The sequence below is a fragment of the Sitodiplosis mosellana genome, unplaced genomic scaffold, assembly GCF_009176505.1.
Source record: "Sitodiplosis mosellana isolate CC-2019 unplaced genomic scaffold, AAFC_SMos_1.0 Smas_scaffold_3, whole genome shotgun sequence".
NCBI classification, from domain to species: Eukaryota; Metazoa; Arthropoda; class Insecta; order Diptera; family Cecidomyiidae; genus Sitodiplosis; species Sitodiplosis mosellana.
In genome coordinates, this window is record NW_022595246.1 from 4888445 (window position 1) to 4906128 (window position 17684).

The following is a 17684-nucleotide window of genomic DNA, read 5'->3' on the forward strand; positions in this document are numbered from 1 at the left end:
TGCTTTTTTACGACCAATAAATTCGTGGCCCGTAATATTGCCGAAAATTGTTTCAAAGTGTGCTTGATTGATTCCAACCAAAGCGAGTAGCACAAACAATCACACCAGAGCTTTCATTTTGTAGACTTACAATGAATTTTTCGTCCAATGCGTCGTCGTATTTATACGTTTACCAGCAAGGAATAATCAGTATATTGTTATCGCGAAATGGACGTTGGTGCCGGATTTGGAAGCTGTTTGAAAGCAGTGTCTTCCTGTGTAAATCCTCCTTGTGCCGTACGATTGTATCGAATTTGCTGCTTCAGCTATTTTCCGTCCCGTGCAAACGCACAGGTTGCACCTACACAGATCCGGCACCGCAACGAACGTCTATCTTGATCAAATGATTGAATCAAATAAAAGTGGTCGGACAATAACAAAATTCGCATCATTGCAACACGTGCCTGTTCAACATTTCCCCACTTGTATGTTCGAAGATAGTTTGATTCATGTTGAAAAATTCCAAAGGCTTCATCAAATACTCCCATATACACAAGCAATTTATACTAATATTCTTATCGCAATTACCACTTTCCGATAGTGCCATTGACTTCCACAATTTGTATGCGACCATCATATCTGATATCAATATGCTTGTTGTGCATACAATTTGTACGAATGTTAATTTATTCATTGGAATAACCAATGAATTTCGAATTAATTCTGTGATTGCATCTATTCATTCATAATAATGAAATAAGCTCATATATTTTATCGCATTCATTCTGAACATAAAATATGATTAAATGCGTCATGTGTGTGTGTGCAATATAAATACGGTATGTTTATTAAAAGGTTACAAGTCTCAATTCATGCTCGATAATTTTCTTGGAAACATATCGAATTAATCATATCAAACCGTATAATTCCACTGTCAGAAATGTATGAAAAGCGAAACAAAAAAAAATCTGCGTGATATGTTTACACGATATTAGAAAGAAAATGTGGTGTTTCAGCGAATGAAAAATGTTTTACGCAAAAAACAACAACAACAAAAAAACCGCACTGAGAGGCACCCAACTGAGAGAGTCTGAGTAAATAGCTTTCAGTGTAATATATCAAGAGATAATATCGAAAGAAAAAACAAAGCATGTATTGCAATTAATGTTTAATCAAAGTGTATCGCTCAAATGGAGGTGAATGCATGAGCTTGAAACGAGTCATATGATCTTGTTACTTGTTTCTTGAATTTAATTTGATTGGTAAATTTTATCGACAATATATATATGTTACGGTATGCACCAGTCACTATACTCAACAATGTATTTGCGTCAGCTATTGCATAAAGCTATAACAAATAGTTTAGCCTGTCGCTCATTTTCTCTTTTCGAACATTATTATTCAACGTCGTCGATAGAGAATTATGTGTCAAAGGTCGTTGTGGCAACGCCAATTACGTACACCATCCATTTCAACGGCAAACGCTTGAAGGTTCTAATTAGAAGTGATCAATAAACTTCTTCCTTCTTTAACATTTCATCATTTTAACCATATAACCCAGTTAAGTGCTTATTAGAGCAGCGGTTTCGAAACTCAATTCAAATGCAATGGCAAATAAAATTTTGCTCATTAACACCGTGCATAGAATAGTTGCGTTTTCCTCTAATGATATGAAACTCAATCCGTAAAGGATTTTTTTCTTTCATTTTCATAATATACACATCATTTTGTCAATATTATTCCACCATGGAATTCCAAAAGATCTTTTTTAAAAGCACCGAGAGATAGAATATATGTGTACGTGAGCGCAGAAAACATTTGCTGTGCGCGGAATGGATGAATTTAATCAATTTTTTTCTGTTGTGACTATAAATTGCTTGTAAAATAGCTTGGGTGTCAGAACGGCCGCACGTTGCTGCTGTGTTTTGCACCAAAGTCTGCGACGTTCAACTAGTTGCGATGCAATGTAGGAAATGTAATCAATACTTGTGCATAGTCGGTAGAAGCACGATAGTCGATAACGTGTTGCATTCGGGTAAACAGCTTGCTCTCTGGCTGTAGAGTCGGTAAGCGGTGGGGTCGATTGAAAAAAAACTCAATTGAATCGTTCTGTATCGAACTCATTGGGGTTTTTTGTTTTGTAACAGAAAAATCACATTCGACTTTTTGATCGTTTTTTTCTTCTTTCAGTTGTGAGTAAAATTAATGGACCAGAAAAAAAGCAGCAACTTATTCAGTTGGATTTGTTAAATGTATTTTGCCGCATAATTGACCGCTTAATATGATCAAGCGACTTATTAAGCTCGATTGGAACATAATAATTCAACAATATTGGTGGAAATCAGGTTTGGTTCTGTGTTTTTTTCTTCTACAACTTTAAGTGCGTACAGAATCACTGCAGCATTTATGCAGTGTGGAATCAACACTTGACGGGAATTATAACTTTATTTATAAATTGCTACACGTATACAACATATATCAATTAGCACATAGCACTTAAAGTTCCAATGAATTTATTTCTTCTTTTTTTATGGACGGAAGTGTTTTAGTTTTTAAAAGTGGTTCGAATTGAATTTTAAATCATGAATCGACAAGAGTGAATCGTCCTTGATTTTGGCGATGAATAGTTTTTGTCAGCATCGAAAATAAAACATCAAATACATTCGGCACTCTGGCTCAATCAATCTTTCGAATAAACTTTTCGTTTCGATGTTGCTTCTGGTTGTCGCGTGTATTAAAACATGCTCGTTGTTCCATTCACCTGTGCCATTTCTAAATTATTTATCAATTTTATGTGTGTTTAAGCATTTAGCTGGCATTTAGCTGAGAACGTTTTGTAATAGACAGCCTGTTAAATGAGATTATCCACCCCGTCATTATCTCTTCACATTTAAGTGGATATAATGGTTTTAGCAGCGTTAAAAAAAACATTCGGATTTATTTATTTTTTATTCTTGCGGTTCGCGGTCAAATTGTTGTCACAAATTTTTGCCTCGTGCGTAAAAGGAAAGCACTTAGAATAAGTTATTATACGTTTAGAAAACCATTCTAGAGTTCAAGAGACCGAGCAAATTAAATTGTCTACGATTTCTATGCCAAGTCCATGGTCTGCGCCCAAGAATTCAAGTTCAAATCAGATTGGAATTGCGAATCTCTCTTCTTATGCCAATATATTATGCTGAATAACGATGACGATTATTCAATGTTTGGATATGTCTGCTTGTCTAGCTATTAGACTTTAACAAGTATCATAAAAAAAGCCTTACTCAATGAATGAGATGCGATAGCTTTTAGAAGCTAAAAAAAAGAGACAAAAGCGTATGTGACCTTTAGACGCCTTTAGAGTACGTGTTTGCGTTGGCGACCATTGTTAAAATGTGTATACTTTCAATTCTCAATTGATTTCCTTCAGAATATATTTCTAAAAATGCCATGGAAACGATATTTTTGTAGTTAATCTAATTTAATCGAGATAGAACGAGTTTTTCTACACACCAATTGGTTAGTATCAAATGAGCTAGGCAAACATATACAGAGAGCTCGACAATTCCCTCCTTCTTTTTCTCTATCTCTCTGTGAATCAAAAACAAACTATTGGTCGTGTATTAAACGTAGTTTAAGAAGCGGAAAATTGTTTGTTCACACAAATTCCACATCGATCACACGATTGAAGTGTTGAAGAAATTAATACTAAACAAGCAAATTGAGTCAAAAATATAATGTGGTGAAGAAATCCTTGAGAAAATTCCGACCGACTAATGAGTGGACGTATGCTGAGCTCAAAACTAGAATGTGAAAAGCACTTTAAGTGCAAAAATGCGCTCGCAATAAAAGTCCGCGCTTCGTTCGACATCTAAACCGATTGTGTTAAGAGACGACGCTTGCTATTCTCGATTGTACTGACCGATGAAATAGTATAGATTGAAAAACGCTTGGTGCTATATAGACGATACGTTATCAAATGTTTGGCGTCTGTGGCTTACGATTTTTTTCGCTCTCTTTCTCCCTGCTTCTCTCTCTCTCTCTCCGAAAGGAAAAGTACAGCATGCATATGATATGATGTGAAAAAGACACGAATGGGTCGTTAGCTGTCGTGTTTTTTTTTCTGTTACAAAATGCAATACCATCTTGAAAAGGCGGCAAGTGGCATCAATGCTTGTTATCACATCTCAAAATCATGTTCAATGTTATTTTCCCAAGTGTACTTGCCGCGCAAAGTCGTTAAATTCGCCCAGAGTCGGGGAAAAAAATCCACGGACAAAATGTTCGTCTTTCAATCAATTAGTAGATGTATACACATCATATTGGCATCGGTCGCTAATTTGCACGGCCGTTAAATCGCAAGAGTGTAAACAAAGTGGCGCTGTCTATTAGATTTGAATCGTATTTAATTGAATGAAGTACATCATCACTTAAATGATAGACTCAGCGGCAAAATTCCAAGAATTACAAGAAGTGTTTATCAACGCTTCAACCCCAATTATAATTTCAGTCTTGTGATATTATGAACGGCGCTAAACCAACAGCTGTAAACAATAAGCAGAAAGGGAAAAAATTAAAAAATTTCAATGTAGCGCCACAACGTTCAATTTCCAACGCTTAATGTATTTCGATTCCGTAGTTGGTTTTTGCTCTTGTTCCTCTTTGATCGTTGTCTGTCTGAGCGTTTCATGTTTTTTTTTGTTCGTTCATTCGTTCGTTCGTTGTTTGTGTCGTATGTATCTGTTGTGTGAGTCTTATCGCATTTCGTTCAGTATACGTCGAATGTTACGCTAACGCAAGGGAGCAACGATCCAAAAGAACTAAGGCAACTGAGAGCACTTTGCCGCGAATGAATGCGTGCATTCGCCGTATGCCCTCTTGCCGTTATTAGTGATTCGTTGCCCATTGTGTGTGCTTGTATTTGTATATGTTCACAGACAATGTGTGTAAGCGTAAAAGCGAGGAAAAGAGAAAGATCTCTTTTATTTATTTTGTGTTTTTGAATCGAGACTATGCGGCACACAACACACATGTGTATGCATCACAAATGTGTCATGCCAGTGAGTGCCGAAGTGCCAGTGCCAGTGTTTGTTCCATTTCAATAACAACGTTCTCTCTTCTGTCTCTGGAACGAGAAATAGAGGCAGAGCATTGGGCGAACGAGCAAGAGAGAGAGAGTGAATGCGACAACAATAATAATAAATGTCAAAAATTGCAAAAACGACCACAAGAAAAACAGAGAAATATCATACACAAACATTTACTCACGCGCGCTCAAAACATTTACACACGCCATTCGGTCGTCGTCCGTCACACTCCAGTACAGCGAGCGCCCAGAGAGTATAGAGCAAATAACACCAACATCATCAGTTTATTATTTTCCTCTTTTGCTGCTCGTATTCTTTCATCGTGTGTCGTTCTACAACGTCAAAACATTGTTTTGATTTTGACATGAACGAAAAAAACCGAACAGTCAACACTTTTTGTACGAGTTTTTCTTTAAAAAAAAAGAACCATTCATTTAATTTTGGTTAGAATTTTGCCGTTTTTATTGTATGGTTTTTTTTTCTAATTCCTTTTGTGACATGTACGATGGATTTTTGTGCAAAAGTGTGTTCAAAAAGTGCGGATTGTGTGGAAAAAAACAAATGGTGTGCATAAAAAATGAAGAAAATTTCCTGATGTATTTCTCGTACTTCATTTTAATGTCATTGAATTTAACTTGTGTCCTGTCTACTGACCGCTGAATTTTTGTCATACTTTTTATTCGTGCTGTAGTATTCGAAAGTTTTAGTGTGGCGTCTTCTTTTTGTTATATTATTCAGAGAGTATGCATCGAAGTGACAACTAAAAAGTTCAAGTAAGCAAAAATTCTACGTTACAAAAATGTTCGATAGTATTTCCTGAGGAATTAAAAAAAAAGAATATTCATACTTTGAACCTTTTCTTCTTGAAAGAAAAAAACCTGTTTTTAAAACATGCGTTCGCTGGACGAAATAATATGTAAGGAAAAAAAATCAATAATAAGCATGCGAATAAAGAACTCGGGTATTAGATTGTTTAAGTAAAAAACGCGAATCGAATGAAAAAAAAGTTGTGTTCAAGTAATCTTTGGGACGTTTGCGTGAGATTTGACGATTGAACGAAGAGTTGTTGTTTTCATTGAATTGAATTATGTGAAAGTACTTGGAAATTGTGCTGTAGTAGAGTGAGTGGTGTGGAGTGTGGAAGAAACCTTTTCTGTAGCATGTGGGCTGACACGACGGTTCGCTGACACACATTTGGCATTCCATGTCCATGGTATTTTGTGCGGCATTCTCCATGTCTCACTAAATTCTCGTCACTCAATTAAATCACAGTGAATAGAGCAACACAAATGTGGAAGCGAAAAAAAAACAATCACAACAACAACTAGCAACTGTACGTTCTATGTTGGGGTGAGCGTTAGAAATTCCATTTACAATGATTCCACGAAATCAAAGAGAGGAATGATACATTGGATCTAAACAAAAATGTCAAAATAGGCGTTGGAGTCATTGAATTTAGTGGAAACGAATAAACGTCACCCATTTACTTTTAATGCAATTAGTGTGTTAACACACAAACAAAAAATCGCTAATTTCTCTTTCTCACTCTATCTTCGTTGTAATGAAATCCCTGCTATTTTTTTCGTGTTTTTTTTCTGTTTATTTTCGATTGCCCATTCGATGTCACTGAAAATTACGTAGGCGTTCCAGCTGCAGGCAAACAACATCATTTTATGGCTAAATAAGTGCACAGACTTTCATTTATAACATTTATTTCGATCGATTCGGCCCTCTCGGTCTCTCGTTGAAGTACAATAATGAGCATGGCTGAAAATGAAAAAAATGAAAAAATAAAAACCACCAGAGAGAAAAATACATGACACGACCGACCGACCGACCGACCGACCGACAGAAAACAATCGAATGTAAATGGAAATGTAGCCAACGCGCTTTTGTGTGAGCTCATTCATATGTGTAATAACATGCCATCAAAATCAATGATCATGCCAATTTGATCAATTACGTTTACGATGACGATGGTTGTTTGGTTGTTTGGTTGTATGGCATGTACTGTTACAGTGTACACACAGCACCGCAGACACTGGCTCCAAATGACTATTTAGTCATTCCCGGTTTCATGTGCTATTTATATTTATTAATATTTTTTTTCCATCATTGTGTTATGTATGAGTCATGTGTTATTATCAATTGTACTGTATATTTTGTGTCAATTCATAGTCTCGTAATTTTTATTCTTCATTCTCGTGTAACATTCTCTGTCTCTCTCTCTCTGTCTTTCTTTCAGAATTGTTCTGGATTCATATCAGTTGGAAATCTATCTGCTTTCGAGCAATTCCATACTCATTCCGAACTCATGACAACGGCATGACATTTTGTGCAAAGCATTTTAAAATGCTATTTTTGATTAAATTTGCGGACTTGAAAATAGATTTTGCTATTTATATGGTTGACCATGCTCATGAACTAGTAGTAGTAGTGTGGCACGTATTAAAACTCCTCATTTTAGCATATAGTTTTAATTCCAAACATTTGATTTATATTTAAATTTTACTTCCCATTTGCTATTTTGGGTTTTTTATGTTCCGTTTTCTGGTTGAAATTCACATACGATGTTTCGATAGCAAACATTTGGTTTTGTTCACCGATTTCCATCAATCACTCTTTTTCGATTCAATTTAAATGCGCTTAATGTACGTTTTCCCAAACAAATGTCGAAAATCATTGAATAAATAATTCTTCATGCGTGCGTGTGTGTGTGTATGTGTGTTTTTCTAATTGTCTGTTTGCCTTCAGCGTTCAATCAAAATGTTCTTGTTATTCGCGCGCGCAACAACCAACAGCGAACGCCATAAACACATTCTGTGAAAATATTTTAAATCAATAATAGAGACATATGCAGAGACGCTTGAGAGTGCAATAGACGACAGAAACGAATAAAAAAATGTAGATTATGAATAAATAGAGAGGAAGAGAGACAGAGCGAAAAAAATAGCTACAAGTTGTAACTTGTTACGTGTGTGTCTCGATGGCGTTTGAGCTATTTCAATTTTGTTGCTTGTTTTCGTTCGAATTTTGTGTGCTTATTTTTTTTCTGTTCCACTGAATATTATCTGTCGCTCTATGTCAATAAACCAGTCTAATTGATCCCGACACGAATCGCTGCAGCAATGAAAAGTAATGATACACACATACAGCAATCTGAGAGTACCAAAACTCCATGAAGGTGAATATTCAAATTGATTCATAATCAAATATGCGAGCGAAGTCAAGTATAATGGGAGAAATTAAGCCTTCCACTAATTCCTATTACTATGTTCTGTCATCATCTGTCACACGCGAATATCGGATAATCCAATTCATCAAAAACGGCTTTGTGTATGCGTGTTTGTACACTGATTACCGCTGAGGAAAATCAATTGATGCGAAATTCAATTAGTATTTTCCGGTTTTCCATCTGCTCCACTCCAATCTGTGGTGGATGTTAAGTGTTGAAGACCATGATAGGATGAAAAATCTCTGTGTAATCAAATCTCGTACCCAACGTCAACATTTCAAGCAAATTAATTAAGTTAACTAAAAACGAAATTGGAAACTAGAGTTCCGAACATGGAACCAGAGATGCGAAGCGAGATTCATTAGAATATGAGCTTTTCATTCTCATGAATAACGATGAAATAAAAATTAATGCGTTCAACGCTCGACAGAGAAAAAGGGACCGCTAATGCTGAGTAATACCTTGTCGACAATGTAACGTTGTTACATCAAAACTCGTTCAATCGTGATTATTGGCAACGAAATAAAACGAAAATCGCACAACAAAGACCAAAGAAATGCCATAGTGAAAATATATTATTGCTTCATAAATATTGACAGAAGATATCGTTGAATGAATAATTGATACGGTTTAAGCAACAATGTAAAAATAGTCTGGAATTGATGACGATTTTTAAACGCTTACAAAAACCAGTGTTGCTATGTACAACAAAATTGAGTGAATCGGCCGAAATTTTTTTAACATGAATACCGTACGTCGATGGGCGACCATTTCCAAAAAGAGACAAATAATCTTCTCAACGTCTTGAAAGAATCAGTCTCAAGGCGTTCACTTAAGATTCGATAAACTAGGAAGAAGCAAAACCAAATTCACTCACAACATAATGGTCTCGGTATCAAGTACTTGTTCGCTGACTCGACGAGGGTTAAAAAAAATTGCGATGGAAAAATGTAAACGGACAAATTAAATAAATAGCACAGCACAGTGAACACCCTACTGAAAAGCACACAGCAGAAGTGGCAGACACCACAGAGCGAGTGTTGTTTCGTTTTTGTTTTTTTTTTTTTTTTTTTTATCCAGTGGCACACTAAAGCCATAATAATATACGCAAAATGTTTATGTGTCTAGTTGGTACATCAGCGAAACTGTGTGGCGCAGTAGCAAAACAGCTTCGCAACCGAACGTACATCATTTCTCTTTCGAGCCGCTCTCTCGCGCGTTTGTATCACTCACTGTCTCTCGCTGTGTGTACGAAAAATCGCGCGCGCTATCAAAAACGTTGTTTCTTTTTATTCCTTCGTCTCTGTGGTTCGTGTGTCTTATTTCGGCTTATGAGCATCGATATGAGGTTCAGTTCGTCTGCTGCACAACAATCGCGTTGATTTTCGAAGGCGATTCCTTCGATATGAATATATATTCAGACAACACACTCAGTGAACTTGAAGTGACGAGAGAATACCATCTACTTTTTGAAGGTTTTTAACAAGATTTTCGCGTGATAAATTAGCAAAGAAGAAGCAACCCAAGCGCACCACATCATTTGCAAGCGACAGAATTACAATTTAAAAATAAAGTGAACGGCAAAGTATAATAACGAGTGTTTAACAAAGAGTACCATACCGGGCCATACCACATCACCTGAAAAATAACTGAATTTTATTCAACAATCTATTGATCCAAGTAAATTTATTTGAATGGTGTATTCGTCGTTGAACCATCGTTTAAGTGGAAATACGGTTGAAAAGTGGGCAAAAAACGGAATATTTTCGAAGGCGCCTTCATTGATAATTTGTAGTTCGCCTTCATTTTAACGTCTGCCGTGTTTTTGAGTCACTTCCACCGTCAGTGCGAAAGCTAGTGTGTGTGTGTGTGCAAGTGTTGACAAATGTTCAAGATTAGATGCCAACGATTATACGGAAAAGTAAGGAATTTTGTTGGCTCATTTCGAACGATGGTATACAAACGACCCTATCTATTTGCTCTTAATTATGTCTACGGCCAAAAATTACTGCAGCTAGGCTGCTGCTGCTGCTGCTGCTTTACAAAAACGCTTTCTTATCACATTTTATAATCTCTTAGTCTCCAACTGTGTATGACGCGAATAATTTTGTATGCGGTTTATTTTGTTTATTTGACAAGCTCCTAATTATTGCGATAGAAAATCAACGTCGTTGGCGACAAATGCGCTCTCAATGGCGTAATAATAAATTGTCGCCCAACACAAAATTGTACAGTATACACCAATTCAACATTTGTGCAGTTTAGAGTGTTCCATGAGCTCATTGGGTGAACTTGAACAATCAACCGATATCATTTATTGGCCTTAGATGATTTGTCATTTTTGATCTTGATTCTTGAATTTCTTTTCTCGTCTCTTTTTTTTTGCTGGTGCGATGACATTTATCAAAGAAAATATTTGCATATAGCCTAGTAGTCCCAAGAGTGACATTTATTTTTTAATCCGTTTATATTGTGTTGAAAACATAAATATTTAGACTGTGTGTTTCATGAAAAGTTTACTCCGTGTTTTGTTATATTGAGAAAGAACTGAACGAACACTCTCTATTCCGTTCGTCTGTTTGCTTTTTGCATAATACACATAATTTAACCGTTTGCTTAACCATCATTTAGGCTAAAGCCGTTGCAACGTAGCGTTCTTTGAAATGGAGATCATAATCAAGTTGATTTAGCAAATGTATTGTTAAATGGAAACAAAAGTGTTCATTGAATAAACAAAATTAGAGTAATTTTGTTTGATATCAATAAATTCGTATGTGTACGTGTGTTTTTTTGAAGTGTTTGAAGATTTTTTTTTCTTATATTGATTGATGGGAAAAGAGGTTTAACGGTCGCTTATAAACTTACTCAAACAATGGAGAATAAGTGTCTCAATTTGTTCTATGTTTCTTCTTCTTTCAGAATTTAGATTCAATCTTATCAACATCCGGCTAATATCCATTCATGATATATAACAAATCACACGAGAATCGACCAAACAACATATATTGCAATAAACTACAAAATACCTCAGCACAATCTGAAGTGTTCGTATAAGTGGTCCGAAGCAAATGGAATGATAAATCACATTTAATCTTTGTGCTCGCGCTTCTTTCCGATTATTTTTTTTTATTAATGCTGTTAAAATATTTTATGGCTTCTTCAGTCAAGAGCAAGCATTAAATTCAAACCAATCGGATAAGAGACATTATCGTAAGCGATAGTTTTGCGTATGAGAGTTTGTTTTCAAGTGTGATTGTAAAACGGAAAGGAAAAATCGAATCGAAAGTTATTTTATCAGTTGGCCGATGATAATGGAGTATGTGCGTCCTCCACTCAACACCGTCAACCGTTGATTTCGTTGATTTACTACAGATTTTGGCTGGCCACGAATAAGCGTTTTGATTTCTCACAACCACATTAGGTAATGCTCATACCGTTTTCAGTGCCATTTTTTGTTGCATTTCGAACAAATATATCATTTTTGAACATTAATTTTACGAGTATTTTTTTTGCTGTTGTTGTTATTGCCGAAAAAAATTCCAAACAGATAAATTGAAATAATGCTGTACTGATTAAAGAACAGTTTGTTTGTTTTTTTTTGTGTTCATTCAACGGGTTTACTAAAAGCAAATATTTTCCAGATAGTAACGAACAATGTTCTGTGAATGAAATTCAATTTTGCTGTGGGCAATTTAGGATAAAAAACTATTATTGTTATATTCCATTCTAAAAGTACTTATGTACATTTTTCTCCACTCTCTTTTTGTTCAGATTATCTTGATGTGAGAACATAAATGAAAAATTTGAGCAGCAACAACCAAAACAATAACAACGACGACAGCAAAAAAAACGACCGGAACACGTAGCAGCTCACAGTTAAATTAGAATCGTTTGAGTAGTAATTTGTTCAAAAGTGTGTGTTAACATTATGCTATCAAGCTATCGATTGAATCATGTTTCGAATGAAGATCTGCAAGCCGTTGCGTTCGTGCCATACAAACATGCAATCTTCCAATCTCAACACCACAACAACCATCATCATCATCATCATCATCGTCGACAATCATGCTGCAGCATTTTGTTTCCGATGGCCTTTGAGCGTGCAGCACCAAAATCAATTTTAAATCCACGCTTCGATTCCATTATCTTAGAAGGTCAATTTCAATCGAGCGCTTTTCCACAAATCCGCCTCAGATATCGGTATGATGAGCTTTGATGAGCTGCAACACCACTTGAATGACATGGCAAATCGTGAATAATTGTTTGTTTGTCTCGGTGTGTTTCTTTTTCTTTCAGATACGCTTTGATTTACGTAATTTTGAGCACATTGATATGGCTGGGCTATCATTTCTCAGTGTTGAAAGCGTCCGTTGCACGTATGCAACTAATCACCTTGTACACGTCATATGTGATGGTGCTATTGACATCTATTCTATTCTATTTTTTGACCTACACAAAATTTTATCGCATTCACACAACGTTCGTTTCAATTATTACCACGGCTATGCTGTGCGGTACATCACTCACCCTTCTCAAATTCACATCGATCGAATTATTCAGTCCGCTCGGTCATTTTAGCATCTGCATTGAGATAATCCTCCTAATTTACACAATGATTCCATTTCGGCTGTGGCAAAACTGTGCTCTGGCCGCAATTTATTCAATTCTCTTTGAAATTGGATCGCTACGATCGGATGATATAAGCCCAGTCATCAACTATAAAATTATCGCGATGCGTCTGATGCTTCATTTGTGCGTACACTTGGTCGGATTACATATATTAATAATGAATGTGGTACGAATGCGCGGTACATTCATTGAGGTTGGACAAAATCTGCTCGTTAAGCGGCAACTGGAGATGGAAAAACAAGTAATTAGTTTGTTCTTTTTGGTTTTTTCCGCACGTACATTGCGATTTCCGTTGGAAAGGAGTTTTAATTTTAATTGGTTCATTTACAGTTGAAAGAGAAAATGATACACAGCGTGATGCCACCGAGAGTGGCCGATATGCTGTTGAAGGAGCGCAGCAGTGGCGACCAAGCAATGTTTGGACCAGCTGGAAACGTGAAGTGCCTGTTTCGACCCTTTCATATGGCCAGCATGGAAAATGTGAGCATTTTATTCGCCGATATCGTTGGGTTTACGAAAATGTCATCGAAAAAAACCGCCGAGCAACTGGTGGAAATTTTAAACGATCTGTTTGAACGATTCGATGAATTATGCATTTTAAATGGTTGCGAAAAAATATCAACACTTGGCGACTGCTACTATTGCGTGAGTGGTTGCCCAGAGCCCAGAGCTGACCATGCGATCTGTAAGTTTTTCATGGGTTTCTGTACCGAAAATATTCTTAATTTAATCCAAATAAATCTCATTTTATTGAAAATAAAAAATCGATTCTACGCCAGGCTGCGTTGAGATGGGCATCGGAATGATTGCGGCAATGCGATGGTTTGACACGAAGCGTCAGGAGGGTGTTACAATGAGAGTTGGCATACACACAGGCAGCGTCTTATGCGGTATCGTTGGAACGCGTCGCGTTAAGTTTGATGTATGGAGCAACGACGTTTCGTTGGCAAATCGAATGGAGTCAACCGGTCGACCCGGACAAATACACGTTTCAGAGAAAACGTACAAGTTCTTGGAAAACAAATACATTTCCGAACCCGGAGAAGAAATAGAAGGTATTTATTATTGAATTAAAAAAGGCCGAGTGTACTCCGACCGTTAAAAAAAAATGAATGCCTACTAAACCACCCACACTTTCTCATTCACAGGACTGAAAACCTATTACATAATACGAAGAAAATCAACGAAATCTTATGAGCATCTGCGACCAAATGATTTAAATTTAAGTGTTCCAATTGCAATTAATGGCGAAAATGAAGCAAGCAATGCGACAAAATTGATATCCCAAAGCGCGACAAATTTGGCTGTAACACGAAATGATTCGGTGTCACCATCGGCTTTATCCACGGGTGCAGCATCGTCAGTTAATCGATGTCGAACGACCACATTCAATAAACTAACGCGTTACCTTCGATCCAGTGTCAGCTCCGGCGGTGGTGGTGCTACTCAATCCAAAGATCAATCAAACCAGCAACGACCCCAACCGCCGCAAATATTCGTTTCAACGAAATCACTTCCCGAAAGTTTAACATCAACGAACCCATCGATTTTGAATTGTTGTCCAAATTCATTGACACCAAATAGTCTTCAAAACAGTGACCGTAATGTGATGTCATCAGATAATTCAAAAACATGCGATTCGATTACAATGCCCACACAACACGTCACCGCCGCTGATGCTGCTGTCGTTGTCGACAATAAGTCGATAGCAGCCAATCTGCGTCAATGGAAACTTCCGAAATATCTGCGGAAATTCGAGAGCCGCAACAATAACAATAGCGTGAAATGTAATAAGGAGTGTGCGATGAACGAAAGCTCAGCTGACGCTAATCGTGCGACTGAAAATGATCAGTCATATCAATTGTTGCCGATAATTATACAGAAAACCGATACAGCAACGTCTCTGAATGCCATTGATCAAAGTACGAATAATGGTAACTGTATTGGTATCGGGATCGAACAGGATGGGAGTGTGGCAGAGTGTACGCCAAGCTGTTCACCAAGTCCAAGATCGAATACAAACATAAATAACACCGACATCATTGATGTTCGTTCGTACATTTCACAATCGCGCAGCGATATAACACCATTTTATCCAGAGCGAGCGGACTCGTGTAAATATCGATCGCATCGTTACGGCGATGTGTCACCAATGCGACGACCACGCTCAAAAACAGTTGCACTCACTAGTCAAGATCATTTGAGCAAAATGGGTCGTGATTCCAGTAATGAGTTACGCGTTCCGAATGCACTCGGTAGAAAGCATTCGCAGTACTGTAATCCAACATCGAATAATTTGCATGTGCCAGATATGCCGCCCAATCACACGTCAATTTCACAGGAGAGACTATCGACCGGCGATTTGGCTTCGTGGGTGTCGAACATCTCCGATGATCCAATGTCTGCGGAGCATTCATCAACCATCGCAATTCCGCCAAATGACGAAATCCATCTGGATCCGATTCGAAAACAAAGCGATCTTCAACTCGTTCGATGTGTGAAAGAGAATGCAAAATCACAACAAAATTATCTCGTAACGCCGCCATTATCCAAATTATCGCTATTCTTTCTGTCGCCGCTGATGGAACAGGAGTTTCGTGCCGAAGCGCATCAGTTGAACAAACGCAATGGCCCATTAACGATTGCATTTCCGATTTATAACACCTATTTTGACATTTTAATCGGTGTTGTGATATTTTCAACGGTATCAATTGCCATGTTCCTGCTATCCGCTTCGGAACAGCTCAAGGACACTCCTTTGAAATGGATTTGGCTGTGTGCATTCGGTTTAGTTTCACTGATTGAACTATGCGTGCTGGTATTGTTCACAAAACGATTGTTTCGAAATCGCAAAAAATCCTTCTATCAACGAAAATTATTCATAGACACCGAAATGCAAACAAATGAACCAATCCCTGTCGCCGAACCAGTGGAAAAGAGGAATTTGGAGAAAACCACATCAAACACCATAACAATGTCATCGTTGACGATAGATTCAATCACATCGACATCGCTACGAGCCAAAAAGTATTTGGAGGATAAAATTATCGGTTCAATTTCAACGTGGTATCGTTGGCACATATCGCTGGGATTTTTAATGACACTGCCCGCCGTGTTAACCCTTATCCATTTTCTCATTTCGAGTGTGACAAATGACGGATCAGTGTTTGGATGCCACTATGGATTCTTGATGATCGTTTGTATTGTGCATTTTTGTAATTTTACGCAGCTAAACTGTTGGATGCGAAGCATTTTAGCCGTATTTGTCGCTCTAGCGTTCATCGGCGGCATATCGTTGAGTCAACTCGAATGGTCGTCAACACTGCAGACACATATTGAATCAACTGCATGGCCACAACAAAATTCGTCTCAACCAATATTGATTATCAGTTCGGACGGAACGAGAAATAACTTTAGCCGCACATCGTTTGCGAATCGTTCGGAAGATTCAAGTGATCGACGAAAGCCACATTGTTTCGAGAAGAAAATTGATCTGGAAATTTATTTAGACTTGACATTAGTTTTAGTGTTGGTGTGGTTTTTGAATCGTGAATTTGAAATATTCTATCGATTTGCATTTTATAGTAGTTCAATTGCGGAAAAAGACAAGATACGAGTTCAACAAATGAAAAATCAAGCCGATCTACTGCTTCAGAATATAATACCGAAGCATGTAGCCGATCATTTAAAGAATACGGCCAAATATTCCGAGAATCATCACAATGTGGCCATCATATTCGCGTCGTTAATCAATTTTAATGAATTGTATGATGAATCGTATCTGGGCGGACGTGAATATCTTCGTGTTTTGAATGAATTAATCGGAGATTTTGACGAGCTATTGAGCCGACCGGAGTTTGCGTGTGTGGAAAAAATTAAAACGATCGGAAGTACATTTATGGCTGCATCTGGATTGGATAATAGTTTACGTGATCAGAATAGTAATAGTCATATAAATGCTCTCATGGAATTTGCATTGGCCATGCAAGAAGTGGTGGCCGCGTTCAATAAAGATTTACTGGAATTCGATCTAATTCTACGGATTGGTTTCAACATCGGTGACGTCACAGCTGGCGTAATAGGCACTAGTAAATTGCATTACGATATTTGGGGTGATGCGGTAAATGTGAGCAGTCGCATGGATTCAACTGGCGTTGCTGGACGCATACAAGTGGGCAAAGATTGTATCCCATTTTTGGATGCAAATCTGTACGAATTTGAGGCGCGCGGCAGCGTTTTTGTCAAAGGCAAAGACAACATGGAAGTGTATTTAGTGAAACGCAAAAGACTTGAAACAAACTAAATATTAATACATCAAGTATATAGTAAATGTAATTAAAAGCCTACAAATGACTCCTCTCTTCAATACGTTCCCATAATTCTCTTCACCTACACAAAATATTACCTGATATTTTTCTATATTATAACAAAAGAACATAGAAGTGCAAATTAAATCTCTCTCTCTCTCTCTCTTTCTCTCTCTCTCTCTCTCTCTCTCTCTCTCTCTCTCTCTCTCTCTCTCTCTCTCTCTTTGATATTCACACAGAAATAAAATGTGGTAGGTTTGTGCTATCTATTGGTGACGAGTATAGTTACAAGTCTTAGAAAAGTTACCCCACGCACCAAAATATTACTATGCACAGCACACATGCATTTTTTGGCTGGAAAATTCTCGGAAAAGTGCTACTGTGGGAAATCGGGAAATCGGGGAAAGTTCAGACCAGTCTCAATCGATCGGGCGGAAAATTTCATGTGAGGTACCGACCCCAAAG

At 37.3% G+C, this 17684-nt stretch overlaps 2 protein-coding genes across 13 annotated transcripts in view; both read left to right on the top strand.

Annotated features, from left to right (window-relative positions):
- The window catches only part of LOC129565750 (transmembrane protein 192-like), a 147365-nt gene that overhangs the window by 126761 nt on the left and 2920 nt on the right, over nucleotides 1-17684 (top strand). The gene's annotated exons all lie outside the window — the stretch shown is intronic.
- Nucleotides 1972-17262, top strand: LOC129565744 (adenylate cyclase type 9). Of its 12 annotated transcripts, none has more exons than XM_055440941.1 (8): nucleotides 1972-2045; nucleotides 2170-2324; nucleotides 11203-11704; nucleotides 12055-12483; nucleotides 12580-13153; nucleotides 13243-13597; nucleotides 13692-13967; nucleotides 14061-17262. In XM_055440941.1, exons 4-8 carry the CDS (start codon nucleotides 12212-12214, stop codon nucleotides 17213-17215), a joined length of 4632 nt encoding a protein of 1543 aa, XP_055296916.1. In that variant the 5' UTR covers nucleotides 1972-2045; nucleotides 2170-2324; nucleotides 11203-11704; nucleotides 12055-12211; the 3' UTR covers nucleotides 17216-17262. The 12 variants fall into 12 exon arrangements, with proteins under 12 accessions (XP_055296916.1, XP_055296917.1, XP_055296914.1 ...); XM_055440942.1 differs by having other exon boundaries at nucleotides 1975-2052; XM_055440934.1 differs by lacking the exons at nucleotides 1972-2045; nucleotides 2170-2324 and adding exons at nucleotides 5032-5821; nucleotides 7294-8232.

Bases quoted from the DNA above. Each gene is read 5' to 3' on its own strand.
- LOC129565744 (XM_055440941.1), top strand. From the start codon at position 12,212: ATGCTATCAAGCTATCGATTGAATCATGTTTCGAATGAAGATCTGCAA. The intron at 12,484-12,579 runs GTATGATGAGCT...TTTTTCTTTCAG, and splicing joins CAAATCCGCCTCAGATATCG to ATACGCTTTGATTTACGTAA. The intron at 13,598-13,691 runs GTAAGTTTTTCA...ATTCTACGCCAG, and splicing joins CAGAGCTGACCATGCGATCT to GCTGCGTTGAGATGGGCATC.